This window comes from Fusarium venenatum (assembly GCF_020744135.1).
Source record: "Fusarium venenatum strain MPI-CAGE-CH-0201 chromosome Unknown EDB82scaffold_3, whole genome shotgun sequence".
NCBI lineage: Eukaryota > Fungi > Ascomycota > Sordariomycetes > Hypocreales > Nectriaceae > Fusarium > Fusarium venenatum.
In genome coordinates this window covers 7,235,489-7,257,769 of record NW_027072131.1, presented here as the reverse complement: position 1 = coordinate 7,257,769, position 22,281 = coordinate 7,235,489, and the positions used below count along the sequence as shown (strand labels likewise).

General features: G+C 49.9%; 8 protein-coding genes across 8 annotated transcripts; 3 read left to right on the top strand and 5 right to left on the bottom strand.

The window, feature by feature from the left end:
• Positions 1–185: 185 nt before the first annotated feature.
• EDB82DRAFT_466100 (uncharacterized protein) lies at positions 186–3,281 on the bottom strand (the record flags this gene model as incomplete). The annotated part of the gene is made up of 4 exons (XM_065607898.1): positions 2,570–3,281; positions 2,070–2,428; positions 495–1,937; positions 186–425 (listed from the first exon to the last, which is right to left on the bottom strand). Exons 1-4 carry the CDS (start codon positions 2,931–2,933, stop codon positions 186–188), a joined length of 2,406 nt encoding a protein of 801 aa, XP_065464253.1. The 5' UTR covers positions 2,934–3,281.
• Positions 3,282–3,368: 87 nt separating this feature from the next.
• On the top strand, positions 3,369–5,049 carry EDB82DRAFT_278355 (rotamase PTPA-1). Its single transcript, XM_025728936.2, has 2 exons — positions 3,369–4,177; positions 4,225–5,049. The coding sequence occupies exons 1-2, from the start codon at positions 3,555–3,557 to the stop codon at positions 4,928–4,930; spliced, it is 1,329 nt and encodes a 442-aa protein (XP_025583253.1). The 5' UTR covers positions 3,369–3,554; the 3' UTR covers positions 4,931–5,049.
• A 205-nt stretch (positions 5,050–5,254) lies between these two features.
• On the bottom strand, positions 5,255–6,021 carry EDB82DRAFT_478778 (uncharacterized protein; the record flags this gene model as incomplete). Its single annotated transcript, XM_025728935.1, has 4 exons — positions 5,255–5,556; positions 5,607–5,720; positions 5,780–5,953; positions 6,009–6,021. The coding sequence occupies 4 exons, from the start codon at positions 6,019–6,021 to the stop codon at positions 5,255–5,257; spliced, it is 603 nt and encodes a 200-aa protein (XP_025583252.1).
• Positions 6,022–6,932: 911 nt separating this feature from the next.
• Positions 6,933–8,378, bottom strand: EDB82DRAFT_510117 (uncharacterized protein). The gene is made up of 2 exons (XM_025728934.2): positions 8,101–8,378; positions 6,933–8,047 (listed from the first exon to the last, which is right to left on the bottom strand). Exons 1-2 carry the CDS (start codon positions 8,250–8,252, stop codon positions 7,012–7,014), a joined length of 1,188 nt encoding a protein of 395 aa, XP_025583251.1. The 5' UTR covers positions 8,253–8,378; the 3' UTR covers positions 6,933–7,011.
• A 724-nt stretch (positions 8,379–9,102) lies between these two features.
• Positions 9,103–11,360, top strand: EDB82DRAFT_528140 (uncharacterized protein; the record flags this gene model as incomplete). The annotated part of the gene is made up of 2 exons (XM_025728932.1): positions 9,103–9,212; positions 9,260–11,360. 2 exons carry the CDS (start codon positions 9,103–9,105, stop codon positions 11,358–11,360), a joined length of 2,211 nt encoding a protein of 736 aa, XP_025583250.1.
• Positions 11,361–11,552: 192 nt separating this feature from the next.
• Positions 11,553–14,825, bottom strand: EDB82DRAFT_278141 (uncharacterized protein). Its single transcript, XM_025728931.2, has 2 exons — positions 12,268–14,825; positions 11,553–12,192 (listed from the first exon to the last, which is right to left on the bottom strand). Exons 1-2 carry the CDS (start codon positions 14,675–14,677, stop codon positions 11,804–11,806), a joined length of 2,799 nt encoding a protein of 932 aa, XP_025583249.1. The 5' UTR covers positions 14,678–14,825; the 3' UTR covers positions 11,553–11,803.
• Position 14,826: 1 nt separating this feature from the next.
• On the top strand, positions 14,827–16,340 carry EDB82DRAFT_278293 (uncharacterized protein). Its single transcript, XM_065607371.1, has 3 exons — positions 14,827–15,649; positions 15,703–16,000; positions 16,050–16,340. The coding sequence occupies exons 1-3, from the start codon at positions 14,994–14,996 to the stop codon at positions 16,161–16,163; spliced, it is 1,068 nt and encodes a 355-aa protein (XP_065464252.1). The 5' UTR covers positions 14,827–14,993; the 3' UTR covers positions 16,164–16,340.
• Positions 16,275–22,266, bottom strand: EDB82DRAFT_510107 (uncharacterized protein). Its single transcript, XM_065608831.1, has 6 exons — positions 22,113–22,266; positions 21,954–22,020; positions 21,769–21,881; positions 19,920–21,718; positions 19,626–19,739; positions 16,275–18,946 (listed from the first exon to the last, which is right to left on the bottom strand). Exons 1-6 carry the CDS (start codon positions 22,154–22,156, stop codon positions 16,518–16,520), a joined length of 4,566 nt encoding a protein of 1,521 aa, XP_065464251.1. The 5' UTR covers positions 22,157–22,266; the 3' UTR covers positions 16,275–16,517.
• Positions 22,267–22,281: the final 15 nt, after the last annotated feature.

The following is a 22,281-nucleotide window of genomic DNA, read 5'->3' as shown; positions in this document are numbered from 1 at the left end:
TGCCCAATTCACTGTCACGAATTGGGTACAGAAACAAGATACATCTACACCATGTAACTCATGCATGAATACTTCTAAACATATTAACTCCTGCTCGAATCGCATAACACATATCAACCGAGCTTTCCCGGGTATCATAATATCACATAATCCCAACGCCGATAGTCTGGCTTCAAGCCGGCATATCAATCTTCATCCATGCAAAATCCGGGAGGCGGAATCCCATCACGCTGATATTTATCGCGTACAACCAGCTTCAGATATCTCGATCGCTCTGTTATCTCGTCAGTGCTCCGATCAGGAAGCATCCATTGAAAGTTTTCGTAGTTAGGATGGGTCGTGGTCCTGATCAAGGTCAAGATCCGATCATCTTCCCAATAATGCCATCCATGTCGCTCGTAGTATCCCTCCCGCTCTGACAGCGGCTGGGGTGGGGCGGTTGCGCTGGGTAAGGAGAGGCTAACGCCAGAGGAATTGCGAAAGCGATTGAGAACCATGTTAGAGGGGGCAGGGCGTGGTTGACTTGGTCGATAAGGAACAGGCACTTCTTGTCGGAAAGGCCTCGCCTTAGTCGACCGTCTGTACGGATCGATCCTTTGAATCGACTCCCTGAAGCGCTGCATCTGAAGGTTTTGTTTTTCTCGACGTTCCTGCTCTCTGGCCTCACGTTCCTTTCGAATAGCTTCATCTCTTAGCATTAGTGCCGCAGGCGATGGTCTGGGTTTCTCGAGGCCTCTCCTAGCTTTCCTTAACTCTTGCTTGAGCATGGCTAGGGCAGAGCGAAATGCAGCGCGGTTCGCTTTTGCCTCTTCCACTGTATCTTCATCACGTTCCTTCTTTGGAGGATGAAGCTCGTACCATCCTTCCACCGTCTGTAAAGCTCTGCCGGCCCAACCCGCAGCCCGTTCTAGCGGCTCCAACAGATATACCGTGAACTCTCCGGTTTGTTGAGAGGCCTTTTTACCATCCCAATCGGGATGTCCACATCCAGCTTCGAATGTTGTGTCCAGTAATAGCACCAACATGGGAATGGTTCGCCTGCGTAGTCTCGTAACACGACTGGAGCCGACTTGTACTTGTTCTGGGTCGTCGCTTTTCATGAAGTTATTGATGCTCCCGATGAACGAATCAATGGACTGGTGAAGATTGCTGACCAAGTCACTGAACTTTGTCGCCTTTTCGCGTAGATATGCCAATTGATCAATCTTTGGTGCTTTAGGAATCTCCTTGCACAACTCATGGAGGTCAAACAGCTGGGCTAGAATTCTTGTTGACAGAACAGGGCAATCGGGCTTGGAAGCCAGCTCATCTGATTTGTCTGCGGCATGGTCGAGAAATTCATTTTTCCAGAATCTTTTTTCCATCCAGCCTTGGAGGGTCATTATATGCATGAGCTTTTGGACGTATATACGCTTTATAAATGTCGTATGTGTGGAATCTGCGGCCTGTGAATCGGCCGGTGGTGTATCAAGCACCAGTGAATCCTGGTGTGGTGTATGCTGCTCTTGAAGCTCAAGCTCGTCGTCGCTAGAGGCGAATTCATCGTCTCCATGTTCATCACCCTCTTCTTGGGAATTCTCTTCTTGTTCTTCATCATCCTGGTACTGTATAGAAACGTTGCTCCTTCGCTGACCAGACTGGCTGCTTCTTTGTTTTAGCTTCATCCTCGGGCTGCCTCTACCTGTTGACATAGGCGCCTTCTGTGACCTCTCAACAAGCTTGGTGTGATTTGATTGTCTTGGGGGTGAGTCAGGCACGTCATATATACTCTCATCGACTTGGAAATTCCTCGACGAGATTGGCTGTGCTGATTGTTCTAGCGAAAGCTCTGGACCTTCGTTAAGCTCATAAAACGTCGCCTTTTTCCTCCGCTGTCCATTCTTTCGCCGACGTGACTGTTGAGGCCCCTTTGATGAAGACCCAGACTGCTGGGAAGACTCATGCTGTTGCGAAGACCCGGACTGGGGAACCGGTTGCGCTGGTTGAGGTGCCTCTGCACGAACTGTTTCGAAATGGTCTAACATATCCTCTAGTGGAGGCAAGCCTGGCGAAGACTCAGGCTGAAAAACCGATTGCGCTGATTGAGGTGTCTCCTCTGGTGCAACTGTTCCAAGCAATATATCCTCTGTTTCGGTCAAGGCTCTAACCGTACTACTTCTGTGTTGAACTGTAGTGTCGGCGATGGCTGGTTTTTCGACTTTGATCTCATGTGAAGTGTCAAAATGAGAAAGTGCGCTATCGTCATTCTTGGTAGAATCCTCGACACTGGTGTTGGACAAAAGACTTGGTTGCTCGTTTGGCACGACAAAGGCCCCAATATTCTTATTGATGCCATTGAGAAAGTCTATTGAAGGAATTGCTTCTGAGTCTTCGTCTGCTTCCTCGTTCTGTTGGTCCGATTGAGGTAAGTCTTCCTCGTTTTGCTGGCCTGGTTGAGGAATTGCCTCTTCGTCTTCATCTGCCTCCTCGTTCTGCTGGATCGGTTGAGGAATTGCCTCTTCGTCTTTATTTGGTTCCTCGCTCTGCTGGATTGGCTGAGGCAATTCCTCTTCTCCAGCAGACCCATGACTAGCGTTGCGCTGACGCTTTGGGAGCTGCTCCTGATCTGTAGCATCAGAGCGACGTTTCCGTGGAGGAGGCGGGGATAACTGCGGAGAGAACTGCGGAGACAACTCATGATCTGGTACACTTCCTCTCACTGATCGTGTGACTTGGCTTTTGCTCGAAGAGGGTCGAGTTCGAGATCTTGCCGACGAAGTTGATCGTAGACCTGTTTTTCTTTTCACAAATGGACTACTCCTAGTATCAATACTTCGAATAGGGACTGAATATCTTGGTGAATGTCTTATCCCTTCATGTAATCGAATGTGTGGTGTCATTTCATGCTCTTTTGGAGCAACAGAGGCGCTACCTCTGGAGCGCAGCCGCGCCATGTTGATCCTTTGTTATTGTGCTGTGAAAGCTTGACTCAACGTGCCGCGGCAGCACGCCGAGAATTATAGGTTGATCAGAGTGCTAGTAAGATATTGAATGATGTCCTTCAAGCCGGGTAATATTCAGAATCGTGAAAGTGTGAACAGAGTTGTAAAGGTGTATTGAACAAAGAACTTAGAGCTGCATACCATGTTGGACAGGCGCGCGTTACCTACATACAAAGTGGGGCACTTGGCAAAGAGACAATTTCAACAGCTCCAGAACCAACAGTCAAATACAAACATTTCGACAATGTGATAGAAAGTCTATTTACATTGACTTATGAGAGCCACTAGTGCAGGTGTTTCGGAAATAGGCAGTTTAGATAAAAGTTTCCTAAATTTAGGGCCCCTCCATGGTCGAGATCCGCTTCTTGTCATTCGCATCCAATCTCATGATGGTCACTTCTACAAGGTCCATAGACCAATAGCTGACTAAATCGTTTCTAACTTCAACCAAACACTAACATCCACTTGAATTCCAATTCTCCCACTTTACTTCCACATCTCGAACGAAACTTCTGTTCTATTCTTCAACATACCGTTTTATAATTGCGACCGTGGTGTCTCACCATCGTCGACATGACGTCCATAACCCCTCCAAAGCTCAATGCGCTTGAGATTCTCGACCTGAGCTCCCCGCCAGCTTTCACGATACCCTCGAAGCGCATCAACGAAGGCCCCGACGTCACTCGTTTTCTCACCAGCTTAGCCTACCGCGATATTGGCGTTTTCATCCTCCAGCTCAACCGCGCTCTATGTCCTCGAAACCAAACCTCATCGCCCCTCCCCCGCACCTTTCCCCTCAACTCGAAACCAGCAACGACGCCGTCCGTTCATACTCTACAAGCTCTTTTGGAAAAGATTGGAAGCTTTATCGATGAAGCACCGCCTGACCCAGGTCCTAGACGATTTGGAAATGTTAGTTTTCGCAAGTGGCATGCTATCTTTGAGGAGCGTTTGGATGCGCTGCTTGACGAGGGGCTGCTAGGGGAAACACTGAAAGTGGGCGATGGCAAGGCGAAAGAGGAGGTCTCAAGCTACCTTCTTGGTGGTTTCGGCAGTGTACAGCGATTAGACTATGGAACGGGACATGAACTGAGCTTTGTCGCTTTCCTCGGCTGTCTATGGAAGTTGGGTTTCTTCAAGGATGGAGAACAAGGAGGAGAGATTGAGCGCGAGATTGTCCTCAAGGTTATTGAACCGTAAGTTGCCTGTCTACACATCCAAAGTATACCGCTGACATTTCCAGTTACCTCAACGTTGTGAGGAAACTTATTCTAACCTATACCCTCGAACCTGCCGGCTCACATGGCGTCTGGGGCCTCGACGACCACTCCTTCATGCCTTACATTTTTGGCTCTGCACAATTTACACGACCGATCAATGAGAACGAACCAATGCCCTTAGAGGGATCCGTAAAGGGTGCTCCGAAGCCCAGCGATGTTACAAAGGCAGCCGTAGTAGAGGATCAACGCCAAGTCAACATGTACTTCTCAGCCATTGGCTTCATCAACGACGTGAAGAAGGGTCCATTTTGGGAACATAGTCCGATTCTGTTCGACATCTCGGGCATTCGCGACGGTTGGGGCAAGATCAACAAGGGCATGATCAAGATGTTCAATGCTGAAGTGTTGTCAAAGTTTCCCGTTGTCCAGCACTTTCCATTCGGGTCGTTGTTCTCTTGGGACGTTGACCCTGATGCAGCAACCCCAACTCAGAGCGTTCATATGGCAAACCAACCAGCGATGGCACCACCAGCACCCTCAGGACCTGGAACAGCCGCGCCATGGGCTCAAGCTACAAGAATGCCACCATCGTCAGGCCCTGGCATTCCCTATTCACGTATGCCACCACCGGGTCCTAACTCAGGGTCTCTTGCAAGGCCATCCAGAGGCGCAGGGTCTACGGACGCACAAATCACTGTCACCAAAGCGCCATGGGCTAGAGATTCATGAGACCACAAGTCGCATTAGTCCTTCTAAAGAAAATATACTAGACGTGTGTCACGGATTATGAGGAGCATGGTATAGATAGTCCTTTCTGCATTAGATATGAAAAGCGGGTATAGATTTGAAACAGAGCATCGCAACACTTTTCTCTCTGGGTATCCAGCCAACTGCTAGGAGAAAAGGGGACATACATGGTCAGGATGAACCTGCCATGTTCAAAATCACTGAAACAAACATGCCTTAATGGCAATAACTGGAAACACAAACACGCAATCTACTCGAACCATAAGGTATCTTTCTATCTCCAAGAAAGAAGCATTCGCCCTTTGCTTAAGCAGAGGCCACGGGGGCAGGAGCGGGAGGAGCAGGGGTATCCTTCTTCTCCTCTTCCTTAGGAGCCTCAGCAGGGAGCTCTGTAGGGGCTGCAGCGGGTGCGGGAGCTGGGGCAGCAGGTAGCTCGGCGGCAGGAGCAGTGGGAGCAGCAGGCAGTTCAGCAGCTGGGGCAGTCGGGACGGCGGGAGCAGCAGGTAGCTCAGCAGCCGGAGCGGGTTCCGTCTTGGCAGGCTCAGGGACGGGAGCGGGAAGTTCGGTGGCCGGAGCGGCCTCGGGCTTGGCGGGTTCAGTAGGAGGAGCTATAAATGTCAGTTCTCAGCTCTTCAAGTTTGTCCGTATTGTAGCATACCAGGAGCAGCCTCCTCTGTCTTTGCAGGCTCGGTAGTAGCCGCAGGAGCTTCAGGCTTGACCTCTGTCTCGGGCTTGGTCTCCTTTGCAGGCTCGGCCGCAGGAGCAGGCTCAGCTGTAGAGTATATGTGTCAGTCCTGAACGAAGCATGTGTGTTGTTATAAATCAACGTACTAGCTGGCGCGGGAGGAGCGGCCTCGGTCTTGGTAGGCTCGGTGGTGGTAGGTGTGGTTTCGGCGGGCTTGGTCTCGGTAGGCTTCTGCTCGGCGGGTTTGGCTTCTTCCTTGTTGTCCTTCTTCTTGAAGGCGGCCTTGAGCTTGGCCTTGAAGTTGTCAAGGGCGTGCAGAGCTGTGGGGAGGGTTTGGTTAGAGGTGCAGTGTAAAGTTGTATATTTGTAACTTACGAATTCCAGGCATTATGAGTGTTGTGGATAAGAAAGTGTGCGGTGATGGTGTTGTGTCTTGTCAAAAGGAAGATGATGTAGAAAGAAAGGTTAAGGATAAAGATAGCGGCAGAAAGACGGGAGATGAAACTGCTCAGCCATGGTCAGTTCGTAGGTCAGTTAGTAATGTGTCGTGCAATAGAGAGAGGAGGGAGTGGGTGACATCCAATCTCAACTGAAGCATCCTTGTCCAGGGATCAAGAATCTGAGACGTCCACTGAAAAACAAGCATTTTCCAGGGAAACCAGGGGTGGGTCCAGTGTAACAGTGGCTTGTAAGGGTAGAAGGGCTGTAAGTTGCGGATAAATAACCCGGACAGTGGAAGCCCCTTATTGTATGAGTGTTTCGTGCTGTAGAGTCCTTTCATGTCATCTCTTGCTGTTAATGTCTTTTATCTTGTGGAATAATAAGAGATGAAACTGACACTGAGAGTAATACTCGAGTATCAAGAATCAAGGGGTCTTGTGACAAGTTGTGACCCCTTGTCCGCTAACTTTACAACTGACGACAACGTGCATGTTTAGCCGCTGGCCCACTTCTCATCTCGGCCAAGGTGAACCACAGCTGAGCTTTCAGTGACAGGTGAGCTTTGGACCCTTTTTCAGTTATAGATAGTGTCAAGTCTTTTCGCTTGTTTGATGACTTGTTCCTCGAGTCATACCGTCACAGTGTTTAATGTCTACTGTAATGAACGGTGTCTGTCTTAGATATCGACGCTTGTGAGATGTTGTGATATGGTTTGGCTGACAACGTGCTTCAGCCGTTCGTTCTAGACTCGATATACGATACAACCAAACAAGGGAGGGTGGCTCCACTACTGGTCAAGTCAAGCTTTCCCATGTGCCGTCTTTTAGTGCTGTGCCATGCTGTGCCACTAAATATCAAGCCAACTTCTTATCGACAATCAATGATTTATCAAGACTATAATACAAATATGTTCTACATGATACAAATACAGTTTCAATCAAGATACCTGAGTATTCTTTGGTGCTATTCTCTCCGTCAACCATTCTTCAACAAGCTGCTCCCCATTCTCCCCCATCTCCATCATCGGACTCTCTGATCCAGCTCGTTCGACATTGACCCTTTTAGCTTGCTCATTCTCCCAAAAAGCAATATCATCATCCCACAAACCCCTCTCTGGGAGCTCGACCTTGTAGATACTGGACTGCATCATCTCCGCCAGCTCCTTTGCCTGCTTCTCGAGGCTGTTGCCCCATTGAAACCTGGGCTTGTTGGTTCGCGGCGACACGGGAAGCAGGTCGTACAGCAGCAGTGTCTCGGGGAGCTTGAGGGTTGACTTGCGGGGTGGGAAAACCAGACTCGATCTACGAGGTGCTTGGAGGGGAGGGTCTACCTCGCCTTCTGGGTTGGTCATTATTTCGATGGCGAGACTCTCGGCTTCTGTCAGGTGGTAAGACATAGGTACATTTATTCCTGGGTTGTGGAAAAAGAGGGATGGGCTGGCAAACACGTCAAACGTATCTGCCGTAGACTTGAAGAGCGTCGGCAACATTTGTTGGAGGTGGTGTATGTACGCCCCCTCCGGAGGCTTGTAATGGGCTTTTGGATTTCCGACGAATTCTCTGGGGGTGTTCACTGGATGGTCGGGAAAGAACATGGTCCAGTTGTAGATGCCGTTGTATGACACCAGGCCTCGCACTCCAAAGGGCTTGTGGGGTTGTGATTCCGTAAGTGCTAGAGACGTGGCGAGGCTTGCTCCTAGGTGAGATCCATAGACGTAGATGTCGCGCCTTTTGATGCCTTCTGGTGCGAGATTCTCTACTAGCCACTTGTAGGCGAAGGAGGTGTCGTGGATAGGCGTTGGCCAGATATGATCAAGGTTATCACGATCAAAGAAGTTCCATCTGTAGTTGATGGTGGCCAGCGGCTTGCCCTGAAGGAATCTGGGTATTGAAGCTGGTTGGCTGTTGTTAAAAGGAGAGGAGGGTAGGTAAATGAAGAGGGGAGAGTTTGGCTGTTCAGCAATGTCTATGAGACTGTTGGGCAACGTTAGTTATGAGTATGATGGTTAGGATGGGGTTTGGTTTACTCAATGCTCACATGGCCAGATGAGCCACATCGCACACTAACACGCTCATGACTCTGAAAGCTATATAGCCTCTGCGAATGTTTGGGCAGATAGTCGATGAGTCGTTTATGACCAAGGCGACGAAGGGCGTGAATAGGAAGGCATCCTTGCATGCTGCTACCGCATTACTTATGCACGAGAGACACGATATCACGTGTCACTGAGAACTGAATGACTATTAGTTAGGATGAAGCTGGCAATGTTTGAATGACTTACATGACCCTTGAAGGAAGGGCTATATGACGCGCTTAAGGTTGAGCTATGCTTCAACGAAATCGGTATAAAGCCACGTCTACTCGTTGGACAGATAACGGTCTAGTGAAATTCGATTAAGTAGAGACTGACAAGAAGTAAATAATTGGCTTTGATCGCAACGTTGAACGGCTTGATGAGGCAAGATTAAAGAGAAAGACTGATCGATCGTTGCTTGGGGTGGAACTGAGCATTTCCTGATTCGAGTATGTCATTGGCCAGAATCATGACACGGGAATAAGAGCTGGATATAAGTCAAAGAACGGCATACAAAGAGAGAGAGATTCAATTCAAGGCCACTCACTAATAAAATATAGTACGATCGTAACTTGCCGTCTTTTCCTAGATCCAAAGCCGCTATAGCCGCGCCCTGTTTTCCACTACCCAAACAGTTAGACCAAGCATCCAACACTGAACGAATGACCCTGCTTGTCTCTGACAGGCCCCAAAGATGTAGGAAACTTGGTCTAGCTCGTGATTCCTAAACGCTTTGGCTTTAGTGGTTTTATTTTAGACGTCATGCCCGATCATGTCATGTCTTCTTCCCCATGCCAAGGATTCTCATCTACTTTATTTACTGGGGATCTTTAATAGTTGCACGACCGTCGACATATCTGCTGTTAGTTAACATTCATTCTTTTGAGGGATCACAAAACTAGGAAATGTCCCCTGTTCTTTTACGTTCGTCGCTTTTACCTCTTTAACATTCCCATGGACGACGGCAATCTTGGAGAGAATATTCAGGAGGAGACTGAGGCTTTCGAAGAGACTATCTCTCACGAGAAACGTATAGAAAATGACAAGGCTCATCTATCACCAAAGTACGTCTCTCCATAACAAATCACTCTCATATTTCTGACCTATTCAGCCGCTGGTGGTTTGCCTCGTCGGCATTCCCCATGATCGCTGGCACACTCGGTCCCGTTGCTTCAGCTTTCAGTATATGCGCTCTCGTCCGACCATGGAGACAGCATCGACCTCCAGGTCAAATCGTCAAGACAGCTCCCTTTGTCGCCGATCCCATCTGGCTCACCGTCATCAACGCTATTCAGCTTGCCATGGCTATCATCTCAAACATGTTTCTCCTACTAAACATGACGCGCCGTGTTCGCTTCACAATCGCTCAGCCCATCACCATAATCGGCTGGTACATCTCTGCCATCCTGCTCATTTCTCTCCTCGCTACAGCTGCTGGTCCTCTGTACGAAGGGTTCAAGTATCCTGCTGATGAACTTATCTGGTCGCAGGCCTTTTACTACGGCATGTGGGCTGCTATTCTCTACTTTGTTGACGCTTCGCTCATGTTGGTGACTTTTTATGGTGCATGGACTGGCCATTATAACAAAGACTTTAACCTCACGCCCAGTCAACGAACACTCATGCTGCAGACCATCATGTTTTTGTTTTACTTACTTCTCGGTGCCCTTGTATTCTCCAACATAGAAGGCTGGAACTACCTTGATGCTGTCTACTGGGCAGACGTAACGCTTTTCACAGTCGGTTTCGGTGACTTCAGAGCAGAAACCAACCTCGGCCGAGCTCTGATGATGCCCTACGCCTTGGTAGGTGTTATCAGTCTAGGTTTGGTCGTCGGTTCTATTCGAAGTCTTGTTCTCGAGCGAGGCAAACGCCAAGTCGATGCTAGAATGGAGGAGAAGAAACGTAGACGTATAGTCCGGACAATGACCAAGAAAGGTGAAGACGAAATGCTCGAACCTATCCGTGAGCCACAAAAGCAGATGCCCCAGCGTGCAGATTCGGATCTTCAACAGCCTGCAACGGAATTCGAGCGTCGAAAAGCAGAATTCGAGCTCATGCGCAAGATTCAGGCTCAAACATCCTCTCGTCGTCGCTGGATGGCCATGGCAATATCCACAGGCACCTGGCTTCTCCTCTGGCTTCTGGGCGCATACATCTTTGTCAAGTGTGAAGAGAATTACCAAGGCTGGGACTACTTTGACGGCTTTTACTTCTGTTTTGTTACTCTTACCACTATCGGATACGGCGACGTGACTCCTGCTTCTAATGCTGGCAAGTCCTTCTTCGTCTTTTGGTCTTTACTTGCGTTACCTACCATGACTGTTCTCATATCCAACGCCGGAGACACGATCATCAAGATTATACGTGACGGAACCTTGCGGCTAGGAAACGTCACTATTCTTCCTGGGGAAGAGGGCAGTTTCTCGGACGATCTCAAGTATATTATTCACAGTTGTACGTTTGGACATGTGTTTCCCGACCATAAGGAGCCAGCGCAACCTTCGCAAACCAAAAAGATGCCTTCGGCTCAAGATTCTAGCGGTGATGCCGCCGCAGCTTTTATTGATATGGAACAAGGACCTGATAAAAACGATTCACGAGGGAGGTCGAGAGATTCTAGGACGGATGAAGGTCCGTATAAAGAGCGACCGGACCACAGTCGACATAACTCGACCTTTACCACTCGAGTCCGACGTTCACTATCCCGTCTACGAGACGCTCACGAGGATCTACCAACAGGAACCAATTTCCACTTCCTCCTCATCTCCGAAATCCAAGCTCTCACCGCACATCTCAAATCCCAAAAGCCACACAAATACTCATTTGAAGAATGGGCATGGTATCTGAAACTCATCGGCGAAGACGAAGGCAGTGCCGACACGCACTTAAAAGCCCAGCCAAAACCCAAGAACCACCATCGACATCACCACAACAAGAAAGCCGATGAGTCTCCTGAAAAAGGTACCGAGGAGAAGACAGATTCGGAACATGTTACGGCTTGGTCCTGGGTGGGAAATCGGAGTCCGCTTATGGGGAGTCAGGAAGAGACTGAGTGGATTCTTGACAGACTTATGGAGCGACTTCGTGAGTCTTTGTCGTCTGAGGGGAGGAAGCAGGTTACTAGTGATGCTAGGAGAGCTCTTGGTGCAGACCGTCGACGGTCATCACATGATGTCTCGCGGAAGAAACGTCGTGAAGAACATATCTAGTGGGCAGCAGAAAGGTTGGTCTTTGAGCTTTAGGTTATAAAAATAAATAATCTAAGAGTAGACCCAGAATTGCATAAACTGACCTATAAATTTCGTCTCTTATGCTTTTAGCAACTAATTCTTATTTATATCTTAAGTTTATCAACTAATATATGCTTTACATTAACATCCTTTGTATATTAATATTAACGGCTGGTCGAAATGGAAACATCTCACAAGCGAAGCAACCTTTACCCTGGGTCTCGCATGTCTTACAACCTGCTAGATCATCTTGATAATAGGGACTATTATATATATACCGAACTAATTTCCCCCTTCTTTGTAGCGGGGTGCTACCTGAGTGAGGAATTGCGGTAGTCTGCACCGCTTGTCTTATCCAAATTGTAATATAATTCCAAATCCTGGTCACTTATATAGGTACGTAAGTCCAACAGGCTTACGACCTAAGGGATAACCAAAGGTCCCTCTGCCACTCCTCCACTTCCCTGCTTCTGATTGTGTCTCGCTGATCCTCCCGGTGACTTGAGCAATTGTGACGAACCCTCGACACGAATCAATCCCGTGGCCATAAAGTCAGCGGTGACACTCGAGACAATATAGTTGTTGAGTTCCCGCTGTTCACATCTGTCCTCCTCTTTCAGTCGGATTTTGTCCTCCTTACTCATATTTTCGCGGCGGATATTTTTGATTTCATCCATGACGTACAGCAGGACTTCTTCTGGACAACGGTTTCGCTCCGCCGCATACTTCGCCTTGCGAACATATCGTCGCGTAACATCCGTGGCACCTTCGATAGAGAAGGCTATAGCATATGCCATTTTCTTATTCCAAACTAATTACGAAATGTCAGTGCTGTATCTTGAGAAGGTAGGTAATGCTTGGGGGGATCTCGAGTGCAATGACTAACCTTCGGTGTATAATGTTGGGTGATCAAAAGCTTCCTCGCATGGATCAATGTGAACCCATCTCTTCCTGTATTCCGAGTATACCTCGGTCCATGCGTGGTCCTCGCTATTCCATACCCACCGTGCCCTGGCACCCATGACCCGGCACAACATCGTAAAGCAGTTCGACCACTCACCAACTCGCCCTCTTCTGGTCTGAAGTAGTTTCCAAACATCGCCATATCGGGGGAATCGCTCAAATTCTAGGCAGTCTTGCCTTGAACATCTGTAGAGCTCGACGCGACGAGCTCCGCAAGCTGACTCTTCTGGGAGTGGCTCAGTGAACCCCATAGCAATGGTTGGAGACAAACATATCGAACATGCTGGATTGGTCACCCAAGTGAAAAATGACCTTTTGAACCATCTCAACAATGCCCGGATGATGCAATCACTGTAGCCCCACTCGGGCCACCGTCCATCGCCACATGACTCTGCTTGGGCCTGTAAGAACATGGTTTCTTCTTCAGCTTCGCTGTAGAGTCTCTCTAGCGGGACGCTGGCCAGAGCCTCGTCGAGTAATCCTGGGTTCTCGTACTTCGTTGGGGTCAAGGAGAGGGATATCAGAAGGTTGCGGAACTTTTTAGCATCCCGGTCGTTTAAACTCGGAGATCGAGGGAACAGTGGTGTCTGCACTATCTTCCGGTTTTGGGTCGGCAGCAGTAACCCTTTTCCAGTGTCAGTTGCAGTGTACGGCGGAACCGACTCCTCCTCTCTAGGCTGACTAGAGAGCGAAGTTGATTCATCTTCAGTAGATGAAACTGCTTGTTCAATAGTAGCTTGACGACCAGTCCGTGATAGTTTCAGTTCATCCAACAGTTTGATCCGCCACTGTTTCTCAAATCGACTTCTTAAGTCGCGGGTCCACTCCTGGTCATACTTCGATGGCGGTTTAGAAGAGGATGCCGTATCTGAATTTGTATGTTGCAGATGCGTAGCAAGGTCTAGCTTTTTATCAAAGTTGTATGGAGATGTGGCTCCGAAGAGGGGCAAACGAGGGTGATGCTTTACTCGCGTTTCTATGTCTTCGAATACGCGTGCAAAAGGTATCACAATTGCAGCACCCGAATCCGGGGACCCGGCCACAATGTGTCCGTACAAGTTCCCAGACTCGACGTCAATGATCCAGGAGCCACAATCCCCGGCTTCTAGTCGCGAGTCCAAGAGGACGTTGTAGACATCCTGGTACAGATTACAGTTGGGGAGACGGGCGTACATGGGAGTGCCTGACATGACTCCTGTAAGTGTTCCTCTCGAGGTGGAGCTAAGGATCTTGACGTCTTTAGGACCGTCTGTGACGACACGCTGGATCTTGGCTTCACCCTTCGCAGAAAAGGAGGAAGAGGTGATTTTGTTCGCGGTGCAGTGAATGGGGTTGGTTACCTTGATCAGGGCATAGTCGAGATCAGATGATGGTTCGTCGAGGGAGGATAGATAGACATGTCCTAGAGGTTGTGGAGGTAGGGAAATGTTCGGTGAAGGTCCTTCCTCAAGAATCCGACGGCTCTTGCATTTCGACTCCTCTTGTGTTGCTTGCATATCTTGTATGCCCGGCGAGAACGGTGGCTGGACCATCTTACTCTCAGTCGAACCTGCGTACCGCGGGCTCATGGCGACGTCGTTGGCTTGTGTCAACCACGTTTTCTCACAAGCCGTTGATGCCACTTCGTCCATCTCATCATCGTCATCATCTTCATCAATCTCAAATTCGTCATCGCTGACTTCGCCCTCCGTGTAGCTCGTGGCCATATCGGGGTTAAGTACATGACCTGCTGTGGTGTAGTAGAATTTGTCCAACAGCTGGATGATGCCACCAACGGTAGCTTGTTTGTAACAAGTTCCGTCGTCTATAATTTGTTCAACGAATAACGGCATCCCGCATGGATTGTTTGCAAGGGACGCAAGGACAGGTCGATGATCAATGCTATCATCTGCCAATTGAACAAGCTGATTAAAGTCAGGCGGTCGAGGCATGTGGGCAGTCTTGATACCAGGGAACTCGTTGAGAATGTCGCTGTCTTTAATCGCACTTCTCACCTGTTTACGATGCGCAACAACTTCGCAGCAAAACAGGATGGCTGGACTGGCACTCTTCTCTGACTTGCCGAACATATAGATAGACCATGTAACCCAACTCGATACTGGCTCGACAGACCTCTCGAGGTAGGCCTTAATCTTTGGAGCCAGCACCGCGAATGCGTCTCTCGCTGGGCCTTTGGCCACCCAGCATAGCTCTTTGCCGACCTTGCCTATACAGCGGCCGGTAGACAACTCCGGTTCAGGCCATGCAAGAGGCCTTGTTGCTGACCTGCCACTAAGTATGGCGATGCTGCTCTCCCAGGATCGCAGAGGGGATGTTACGATTTCCAGCGGCATGGCTCAACGTATTTCATGATATCTTTCTCAAGTAAAGAGGATCATGGTTTCAAGTCATGAGAAATATGGTTTCTCAAGTCATGAATAATATGGCTCGTGATATTGATTGAGAGGATTCGGCTGCAGATATTGGGGGCTGTGTGTAGAGGCTCATCGCGCTGATGAGGATGAGGCGGAGCATCCGCCAATGACAAGACAGTCTCATGCATGATGCATCCGAACAGGGTTGGCTCCCTCACCCGCCTTATAGTCCGCCAGCGTCGCTATAATCTTTCGTGTAAACCAAACAGACCAGAAGACGACTGAAACTGCAACCATGACAGACAAGACGGAGCTCGATTCGAGCCTGCTAGATCTCCCGCTACCACAACTTACCAAAACAACAATAACCAGTGAGTACTGGGCTTCCCAGCACCAAGATCAGCGTCTCAACAGCGTCGACTTTGACCTGCAATCATTTTGGACATACTACAACAAAGAATGTGCCAGGGCTCTTCACAACGGAGGGCGATACGTGGCTCTGAGATCACACCGTGATGTGGTCGACTGCATTCACAAACTCAAGAGTGGGATGCTGCGCCATGATATCAAGGAGGAGCTGAGAGAGAAACTCACAACACTTCATGACAATGAAGACGAAATGCTCGACAACTCAATAGACTTGGCCGCCAGCCTGCTTTTGATGATGAGCTTCTGCAGCTTCACGTACGGCTTCTCTGGAAGAAGCCATCTCCGTTGGAGTCATGGGTCCCTGGAGAGCTCTGTGTCAGATTACTTTGATCCTGGAGCTGCCCAGGTGTCCAAGGAGAATGTTAAGATGGAGAAGATATTCACTGCTCGCAACCTGTGCCGCATCGCAGGGCTGGATATCGTATGGACTGATAACTTGGTAGATCATCTCCGATTGACCGATGACGATCAACGTGTGCACATCTTCCATCATGCTTCGTTCCTATATGTCCAACAGCAGAGGTTAACGATTCTTCACCAACACTCAATGTGTAAGTCCACTGACTTATTGGCAGTTCCGACTCCCTACTACCCAAAGGTCTTGCGGACGAGACGTTGCAGACATTAGCACTCCTCTTCCCATCCTCAGACGTGGAAACAAGGAAGTGGTTCTCCCAGCTGTCCGACACGGGCCTTGACAAACGAGTTATCCAGTGTGGACAACTAAAAACAGACCATCGGCAAACTGAAAGGTTTAGATTTTGGAATGATCGTCTTGTCGTGTTGAAGCAGGTATTTGACGAAGCACAGCCGAAATCGTTGTCGCAATGGTGGCATGATAGACGGAACGGCGTCCAATGGTACCGCTCCTCGATAGCAAATCTTGCCAACACACATTGTCATCCGCTAATACCGAATCAACAGGTATACATTCTGGGTAGCCGTTCTTGTTCTTGTGTTGACAATATTCTTCGGGTTGGTTCAAAGTATTGAAGGTGCTTTGCAAGTGTATGCCTCCTTCAAAGGTCTCCATTGATCAACATACGCAACTTCCCATTAGTCCCCTAATGCATGTTTAATACCCAGATGATTTGCATACTGATTTATTCGTCCCATATATATCAATTTGATTTGTTAGTTGCTGAAGACGTTACTAATCCAAGGCAAAGTGACCCAATTATTTCATGATGTTTTTGATTCGCCTACACTGCACTCATAGTCTCTGTTCTCTAACATTGACGTTATCGCTTCATCATAAGCATATCGTTTTGCCGTCAAATACACTGACACGCCCTTTTCGTAAATATCGTACAAGCCCTACGGGCAACAGATACTCAAATCGCCATCATATCTTGTCCTGCTGTTACGTGACGTGACTTTCATGACTTTCTTAATTATTACCTCCAAGAACAAGCCGTCGGTTGCGGCGAATAACCTGGTTCAATCCCTTCTCCAGCTTCTCTGTTTCTCGTCGGGCAGTGGCCAGCGCACCTTCGGCATCCTCGACGCTCATTAAGGGCATACCACCGACGTTCATTCCAAAGTTCTTTCCACGTTCCTCGGGCGACATGCCAGCTGAGCTGAAATCCTGCATTGCTCGCGCTCCATCAGGGGGGCTGTAGATGCCAACCCCAGCAGCGGCATCAGGACCATAGAAGTAGGGGGCAAGGGAGTTAAGACTTGCAGCAGCCGCATCCTTAGTAGGCGATGCACCCTTGGGGAAACCCATGTTAGTGGCTCCCAGGTTAAGGCGAGGCAGGACATATTGGTTGATGTAGCTCAGTGCATCTTCTCTCTGAAGCTTTCCGATAGGGTCTTGAGATTGGAGCTGAGCAGTGGTGGGAAAGATGTTGGGACGTCCATTGGGGACGGCTCTGCCCTTGATCAAAGAGAAGGCCCCGCTTCCAGGTTGATGTCTAGGGGCAATGAACGATCCGGGGTTCTCTGCTGTGTCCGCAATGGCAGCTTGCAGCTCAAGGAAGGCATCTTCTTCCTCTGGGTGTAGGCCGCGGATGCAATCACCATTGGGGGTGATGAGCATGCGACTACCATCGACATGGAATTGTTTGCGTACAGGTTTACCCGCACGAAGCGCCGCAAGATCATCATCCTGAATTTCACCACACTTGCAAGAGCAGTCCTTACAATGCTCGGCCTTGTTGGCGTTGTTATGAGCGTTGTAATCGGTTCGCGATGAACCACTGGCAATAGGTTTGAAAAGCTGCAGCTTATCCACGCTAGATGCCCAAAGAGCGTTTTTAATCTCAGTGAAAACCGATGCGGGGTTGGGCCCTGGCTTCTCCGTGGTCTCCTGGGTTTCGGGAGTAGCTTCCTGGGCGGGAGATGGGGGCTGAGGAGTAGGCTCAGGTTCGACCTCTTTTGCTTTACCCTTGGACTTTGCGGCCTTCTTTTGAGCAGCCTTACTTTTAAGGGGCTTCTCTTCTGGCTCTTGCTCGGGTTCCTTGGGGGGCTCTGGTTGGGGAGATTCGGCAGTGGAAACATCGGCCTTCGCAGTTTCTGGGGCTGCCGAGGCAGAAGGATCAGACTGAGGTGCCTTGGCAGGCTTTTCCTTCTTCTGTTTCTTCTTTCGTCCAATGATCGGAGCTTGGACTTCTGCCTCAACTTTAGGCACTTCGGCAATCATCTTGGTTTCCTGCTTCAAGACGTCCTTGCGTGCCTTGCGTTGTTGGCTCTTTGTTGTGGTTCGTACCGCAGCTGATCCAACCCTGCTAGGAGGTGGGGAGCTCGCACGAGAGTGTGTTACAGAAGCAGATACAACCGATGCGTTGTCACTAACTGGCTCGCTGCTAGCAGGCGTATCTGGTCTGTAACTAGCAGACACCCCTCGTGATCCGGATAGAGCGACGGATGCCATAGTCAAGGCAGGGGATGCAGGAGGAGGAGCCTCCGTTTTAGGAGTGGCAACGACTCGCAGTGTCTTTGGCCCTGTCCGTGTGACAGGAGACGAGGTCGCGGCAGATGAAGGGGCAGGCAATGGGGGGAAAGCAGCTGCATTTCCTGTACTGGGCTTCTCAGTCGTTGCGGATGACTCGCCAGGCTTGGGCGCGGTATTCTTCTCGATCTGGGTGTTGAGATAGATAGGAGTTTTGCCATATACTTTAGCAGACATGGTGGGCGCAGAATTCTCCTCAGTCTGAGATTTGAGAGAAACAGGCTTCTTCTCAATTGTAGGCTTTGGCTCTGAGACCTTGGCCTCCTGTTTGAACTCTTGAGTTTTGGCACCTTGGACCTTGGGATCTTCAACCTTTGGTTCCTCTGTTGTGCTACTCTGCTTGCTGGCCCCGGCCTTGGCCATCATTCTATCCACAATTCTCTCTGCATTGCGTTTGGCCTTTGGAGTGGGCTTGGGTGTAGGCGTAGCAGGTCGGCTCTTGCTCTTCAGTGCATCCAAAGCCGGGAATTCCTCGTCCTGCAAGATGCTTCCCTTGGTCTGCTTTGGTTGCGGTTGACTCGTGATCTCTTTCAAAAGCCCGCTCTCGGTTGCCAAAGACTTAGATGCTTTCTTTGCTTCCGAGACAGGGGTTGCCGGCATTGGATTTCTGGGTGATTGGTCTGGAGTTGAAGCATCTTGTGACAGGCCAGGCGGTGGCATCTTAGGCAACGCTGGTCCAATGTTGAACAATCTTGTATGGCCCGTGGTGGATGGCGGTCTCGAGATGGGTGAAAGCCCAGGGGGTAGCCCCAAGCCGGGGGGCACGGATTGACGTCCTTCAACAGTGGTCGCAGGAAGGATTGGGTCGTCCGAAACCAACGCATCGACAGAGTTCGTAGCCTCGTCCAAAGACGGGAGCTCATCATCTGAACGATAGTTAGCATAGACTCAGTCACTTGATGTAGATGCAACAAAAGCAAAGCACGACTACACTACGAAAACACCACCACCCCATTTATATACAAGATTTTGGGGACAGGGTCATGCTACGGCGAGCACCATCGTCTTCCGCAGGGGGACGAGGAGAAGAGGCGAAGAGGCGATTTGGAGAGAATGAGGGTATTGCTTTCTGACCAATATTACCGCCAAACCTGGGCGGATAGATTCGACGCTGTTAACATACATAGGGGGTTTGTGGAAGACGATGATGGCTTGCCTGACGTGAACCCCCATGCACAGTCGCTCAAGGACTGGCAAAATCCGGAATGAAAAGACTTGAAGTATTCTCGTATCTCATTCCGTTTTCCCAAAAAGAAAAATGACGCCTGATGCGAAGCTGACCTCCTTGAGCTGTGTTGATCTCGCGAAAATGTGCTGAATCAAAAATGCGCTCGTAACCCGTGTCCCCCTGAAGAGAATAGTAGGCGCTTTTTTGCCCGTGACCTGATTTCCGAAGAACGCCCCCCTTTTGTGCATAAAGAATAAAATACGTCACGACGGGAGGTTGCCAAGCATCATGCCTCCCTGTCCCAAACTCCAGTAGATATCATAACTACCACCTCCCGTAATTGTTGTTATACATCATATTGTTGTGATTGTACCCACCTTGACTCTGGCCACCAAACAAGCCCTGTCCGACTCCGCCGCTGCCTTGAGACTGATGCTGCATTCGCACCTGCAGGATACTCGGGTCTGCAAGATCTACTAGGCCACTCCCCCCTGAAGAGGAAGTGTTAGCATGTCTGTGCTTCTTTCCCTTCTTCTTCTGCTTAGAGCTCATGTCTTGGTATGCACTAGGTGTACCACCATACAGCGAAGGCAGGAGCCCAGGAGCAGGAGCTGGGGTGGAGGTAGAGGATGGTGGGTACTGGTTTGAAAAAGAAGAAATCATAAACTCACGCTTTCCCGCATCATGGGACTGGTTGTTGCCAGCCCGATTGCGGCCCATTAAACTTTGAAGAATCTCACTCGAGTTGTCCTTTGGCGCATTAAAGCCCTGTCCACCGAACTGGCCAAACATGTTGGGAGGAGTGCCGGTCGACTTGAGGCCGGGAGGAGGTCCAGGCATAGAAGCACCGTAGAACTGGTTGTTGCCCTGGGATTGGAAGGTGTTGGGCATCATGGAAGATTGTTGGGCCATGATGCGCGGGTTAGTCGAAACCTTGACGTTGGTTACAGAGCCAGCGCTGTCGTTGGCGAAGCTGAATCGGGACGACTGGCGGTTGTGGCCTTGTCCCTGGCCCTGGCCCTGACTCTGGTTCTGGAAGGCATTGCTTTGGCTGGAAATGCCGGGTGGTGCGTCACCAAAGCCACTCTGAGATCGAAGGAACAATTGCTGGGGTGTCATAGACCGCGAGCCAGGATTGCCCGGGCTCTGGCCAAAGGGCGAGGCTCCGGTGAGGGCAGGTCCAAAGAGACCGTCAGTGGAGAGTCGTTGGATAGGAGGCTGGGTGCTGCCTCGACGGTCGAAACCTCTAATGTCGTTGGATGTGTCACGGTCCTCCGGTTCGCCTCCAAGAGCAAGACTTCCACCAGTTTCGGGCTCGCCTTCGGATGGCTCGCGGGCCTCGGGACGCTCTTCCTGTTCACCACTCAAACGCGAATCCTCCTCTTCTCGCATAGCTCTGCGCTTTTCACCACCACGAGGATCGAACAAGGGCGGATACTGGTCTGCTGCAGCGGTAGACGAAGGAGGCCAGGGAGTGTTACCCAGCACCTTGAGGATCTCTCTAAGCCCCCTCTCAGCCAGGTTCCTGGCTGGTGCAGGAGATTCGGGTTCCATCGCACGGGATGAAGAGGGTCCGGCCACCGGTTCCTCTGGTTGAGGCTCCTCTTCCTCGTCTTCCTCATCTTCCTCGTCCTCCTCATCTTCATCTTCATCCTCTTCTTCCTCAACTGCTTCTTCCGGAACAGGCTCAGCGGTTACAGGCTGAGCTGCCGAGATAGCAGGGCTTGACGCGGCACCACTAGTAGCGAGACTGCCCCTACGACTCCGCTGTGGATTGCGTGCCCAGTTAGCTGAGGAAGGTAATGCTGATCCGTCAACACCGTTCTCAGATCCCTCCTTGCTTATAGAGCGTGTCATAGGATGAGATACGACGGGTGGCGGGGTGGGATGAGGAGCTTGTTGCCGGGAAGCAGACCGTGATCCACCTGCAGGGAGGGGTCGTTGGGAAGCGATACTGTTCATCGATGAAAGGTCTTGCCGACTGTAGCTGTCCTCCTCATCACCCTGTTCGTGTAAGAACATACAACCAGGGTTGCTGCACTTTTCATTTTTGAGCCAGGCTGAGCAGTATTTCGTCGTGCCATGTTGGGCTTTGAGGACTCGATCGCCATTATGTGACCCATGCACAGCTTGGATGCAACGTGTCGCTTCTTCGGGATATTCAAAGGTGACATAGATGCCCAGTGACTGGTGCTGGCCATCCGAGCTCTTTCGGTTGCTAATCGAAATCTTTTGGATGTTGCCATATTGACCAAAGAACTCGGGCTTTCGCAATGTTTTTAGCAGTTCGTCTTCCCTGACGGTCGGAGCAAGGCCTGTGATATAGACCAAATTCTTTTGGACAACTCGTACGCCGATGAGATTCTTGCGGTTCTCCTTCTCTGCCTCTCGTTTCTGAAGCTCTTTTTGGCGTTGGTCAGTAGCCCGCTTCTTTTGGTTCTTCTGGATGTTGGCACGGAACTCGGCAACTCTAGAGGCGTTTGTTAGCACGGCGGCGTGGCAAGAGAGTGTCCATCATACTCTTCTGTTGTGACAACCTTCCACTGTATCGTCTTTTCGTCATAAGGTCGTCTGCAAGCAGGGCATAGGCCGTTCATGTTATTTTTTATGTTGTTAAAACAGAACTGGCAGACCTGTAGCTCCAGAGTTAGTCAAACGTGGCCGGAAGGTCAGCTGCAGCTGACGAGGTGGCATGATGGTCGTACCTGGTAGCCACAAGGGCATGGTCGGAAGTTTCGGTCGGAGAGATCAAACTCCTCGATGCAAAGAGGGCTGTCAAGATGTCAGCTTCGAGTACCTAACAATACCCAAGGACCAGTGCGCTGCGGGCAGCAGACCCCGGGCGGGTGGGCGGTGAGGCGTACCAGGTATCCTCCTCATCGTCTATGAATGAATCTTGGGGCGCCATGATGATAGCCTGTGATTAATTTGAAAGGTGGTAGTAAATGTAAAGTTCAAAATACGATGGGCGGAAATGGCAATGTGAGTACAAGGAGAGGAGCGATGTTTGGTATGCATCCAAGGCTGCGGGAA

Excerpts from the sequence above, each read along its gene's own strand:
- EDB82DRAFT_278355 (XM_025728936.2), top strand. The coding sequence starts at position 3,555 with ATGACGTCCATAACCCCTCCAAAGCTCAATGCGCTTGAGATTCTCGAC. Across the intron at positions 4,178-4,224 it reads GTCCTCAAGGTTATTGAACC|TTACCTCAACGTTGTGAGGA; the intron begins GTAAGTTGCCTG and ends TGACATTTCCAG.
- EDB82DRAFT_510117 (XM_025728934.2), bottom strand. The coding sequence starts at position 8,252 with ATGCAAGGATGCCTTCCTATTCACGCCCTTCGTCGCCTTGGTCATAAA. Across the intron at positions 8,048-8,100 it reads TCTGGCCATGTGAGCATTGA|TCTCATAGACATTGCTGAAC; the intron begins GTAAACCAAACC and ends GTTGCCCAACAG.
- EDB82DRAFT_278141 (XM_025728931.2), bottom strand. The coding sequence starts at position 14,677 with ATGCCGCTGGAAATCGTAACATCCCCTCTGCGATCCTGGGAGAGCAGC. Across the intron at positions 12,193-12,267 it reads CCCAACATTATACACCGAAG|TTTGGAATAAGAAAATGGCA; the intron begins GTTAGTCATTGC and ends TTTCGTAATTAG.
- EDB82DRAFT_278293 (XM_065607371.1), top strand. The coding sequence starts at position 14,994 with ATGACAGACAAGACGGAGCTCGATTCGAGCCTGCTAGATCTCCCGCTA. Across the intron at positions 15,650-15,702 it reads CTATATGTCCAACAGCAGAG|TTCCGACTCCCTACTACCCA; the intron begins GTTAACGATTCT and ends ACTTATTGGCAG. Across the intron at positions 16,001-16,049 it reads TCCAATGGTACCGCTCCTCG|AGGTATACATTCTGGGTAGC; the intron begins ATAGCAAATCTT and ends TACCGAATCAAC.
- EDB82DRAFT_510107 (XM_065608831.1), bottom strand. The coding sequence starts at position 22,156 with ATGGCGCCCCAAGATTCATTCATAGACGATGAGGAGGATACCTG. Across the intron at positions 22,021-22,112 it reads GACGATGAGGAGGATACCTG|CCCTCTTTGCATCGAGGAGT; the intron begins GTACGCCTCACC and ends ACATCTTGACAG. Across the intron at positions 21,882-21,953 it reads CATGCCCTTGTGGCTACCAG|GTCTGCCAGTTCTGTTTTAA; the intron begins GTACGACCATCA and ends CTGGAGCTACAG.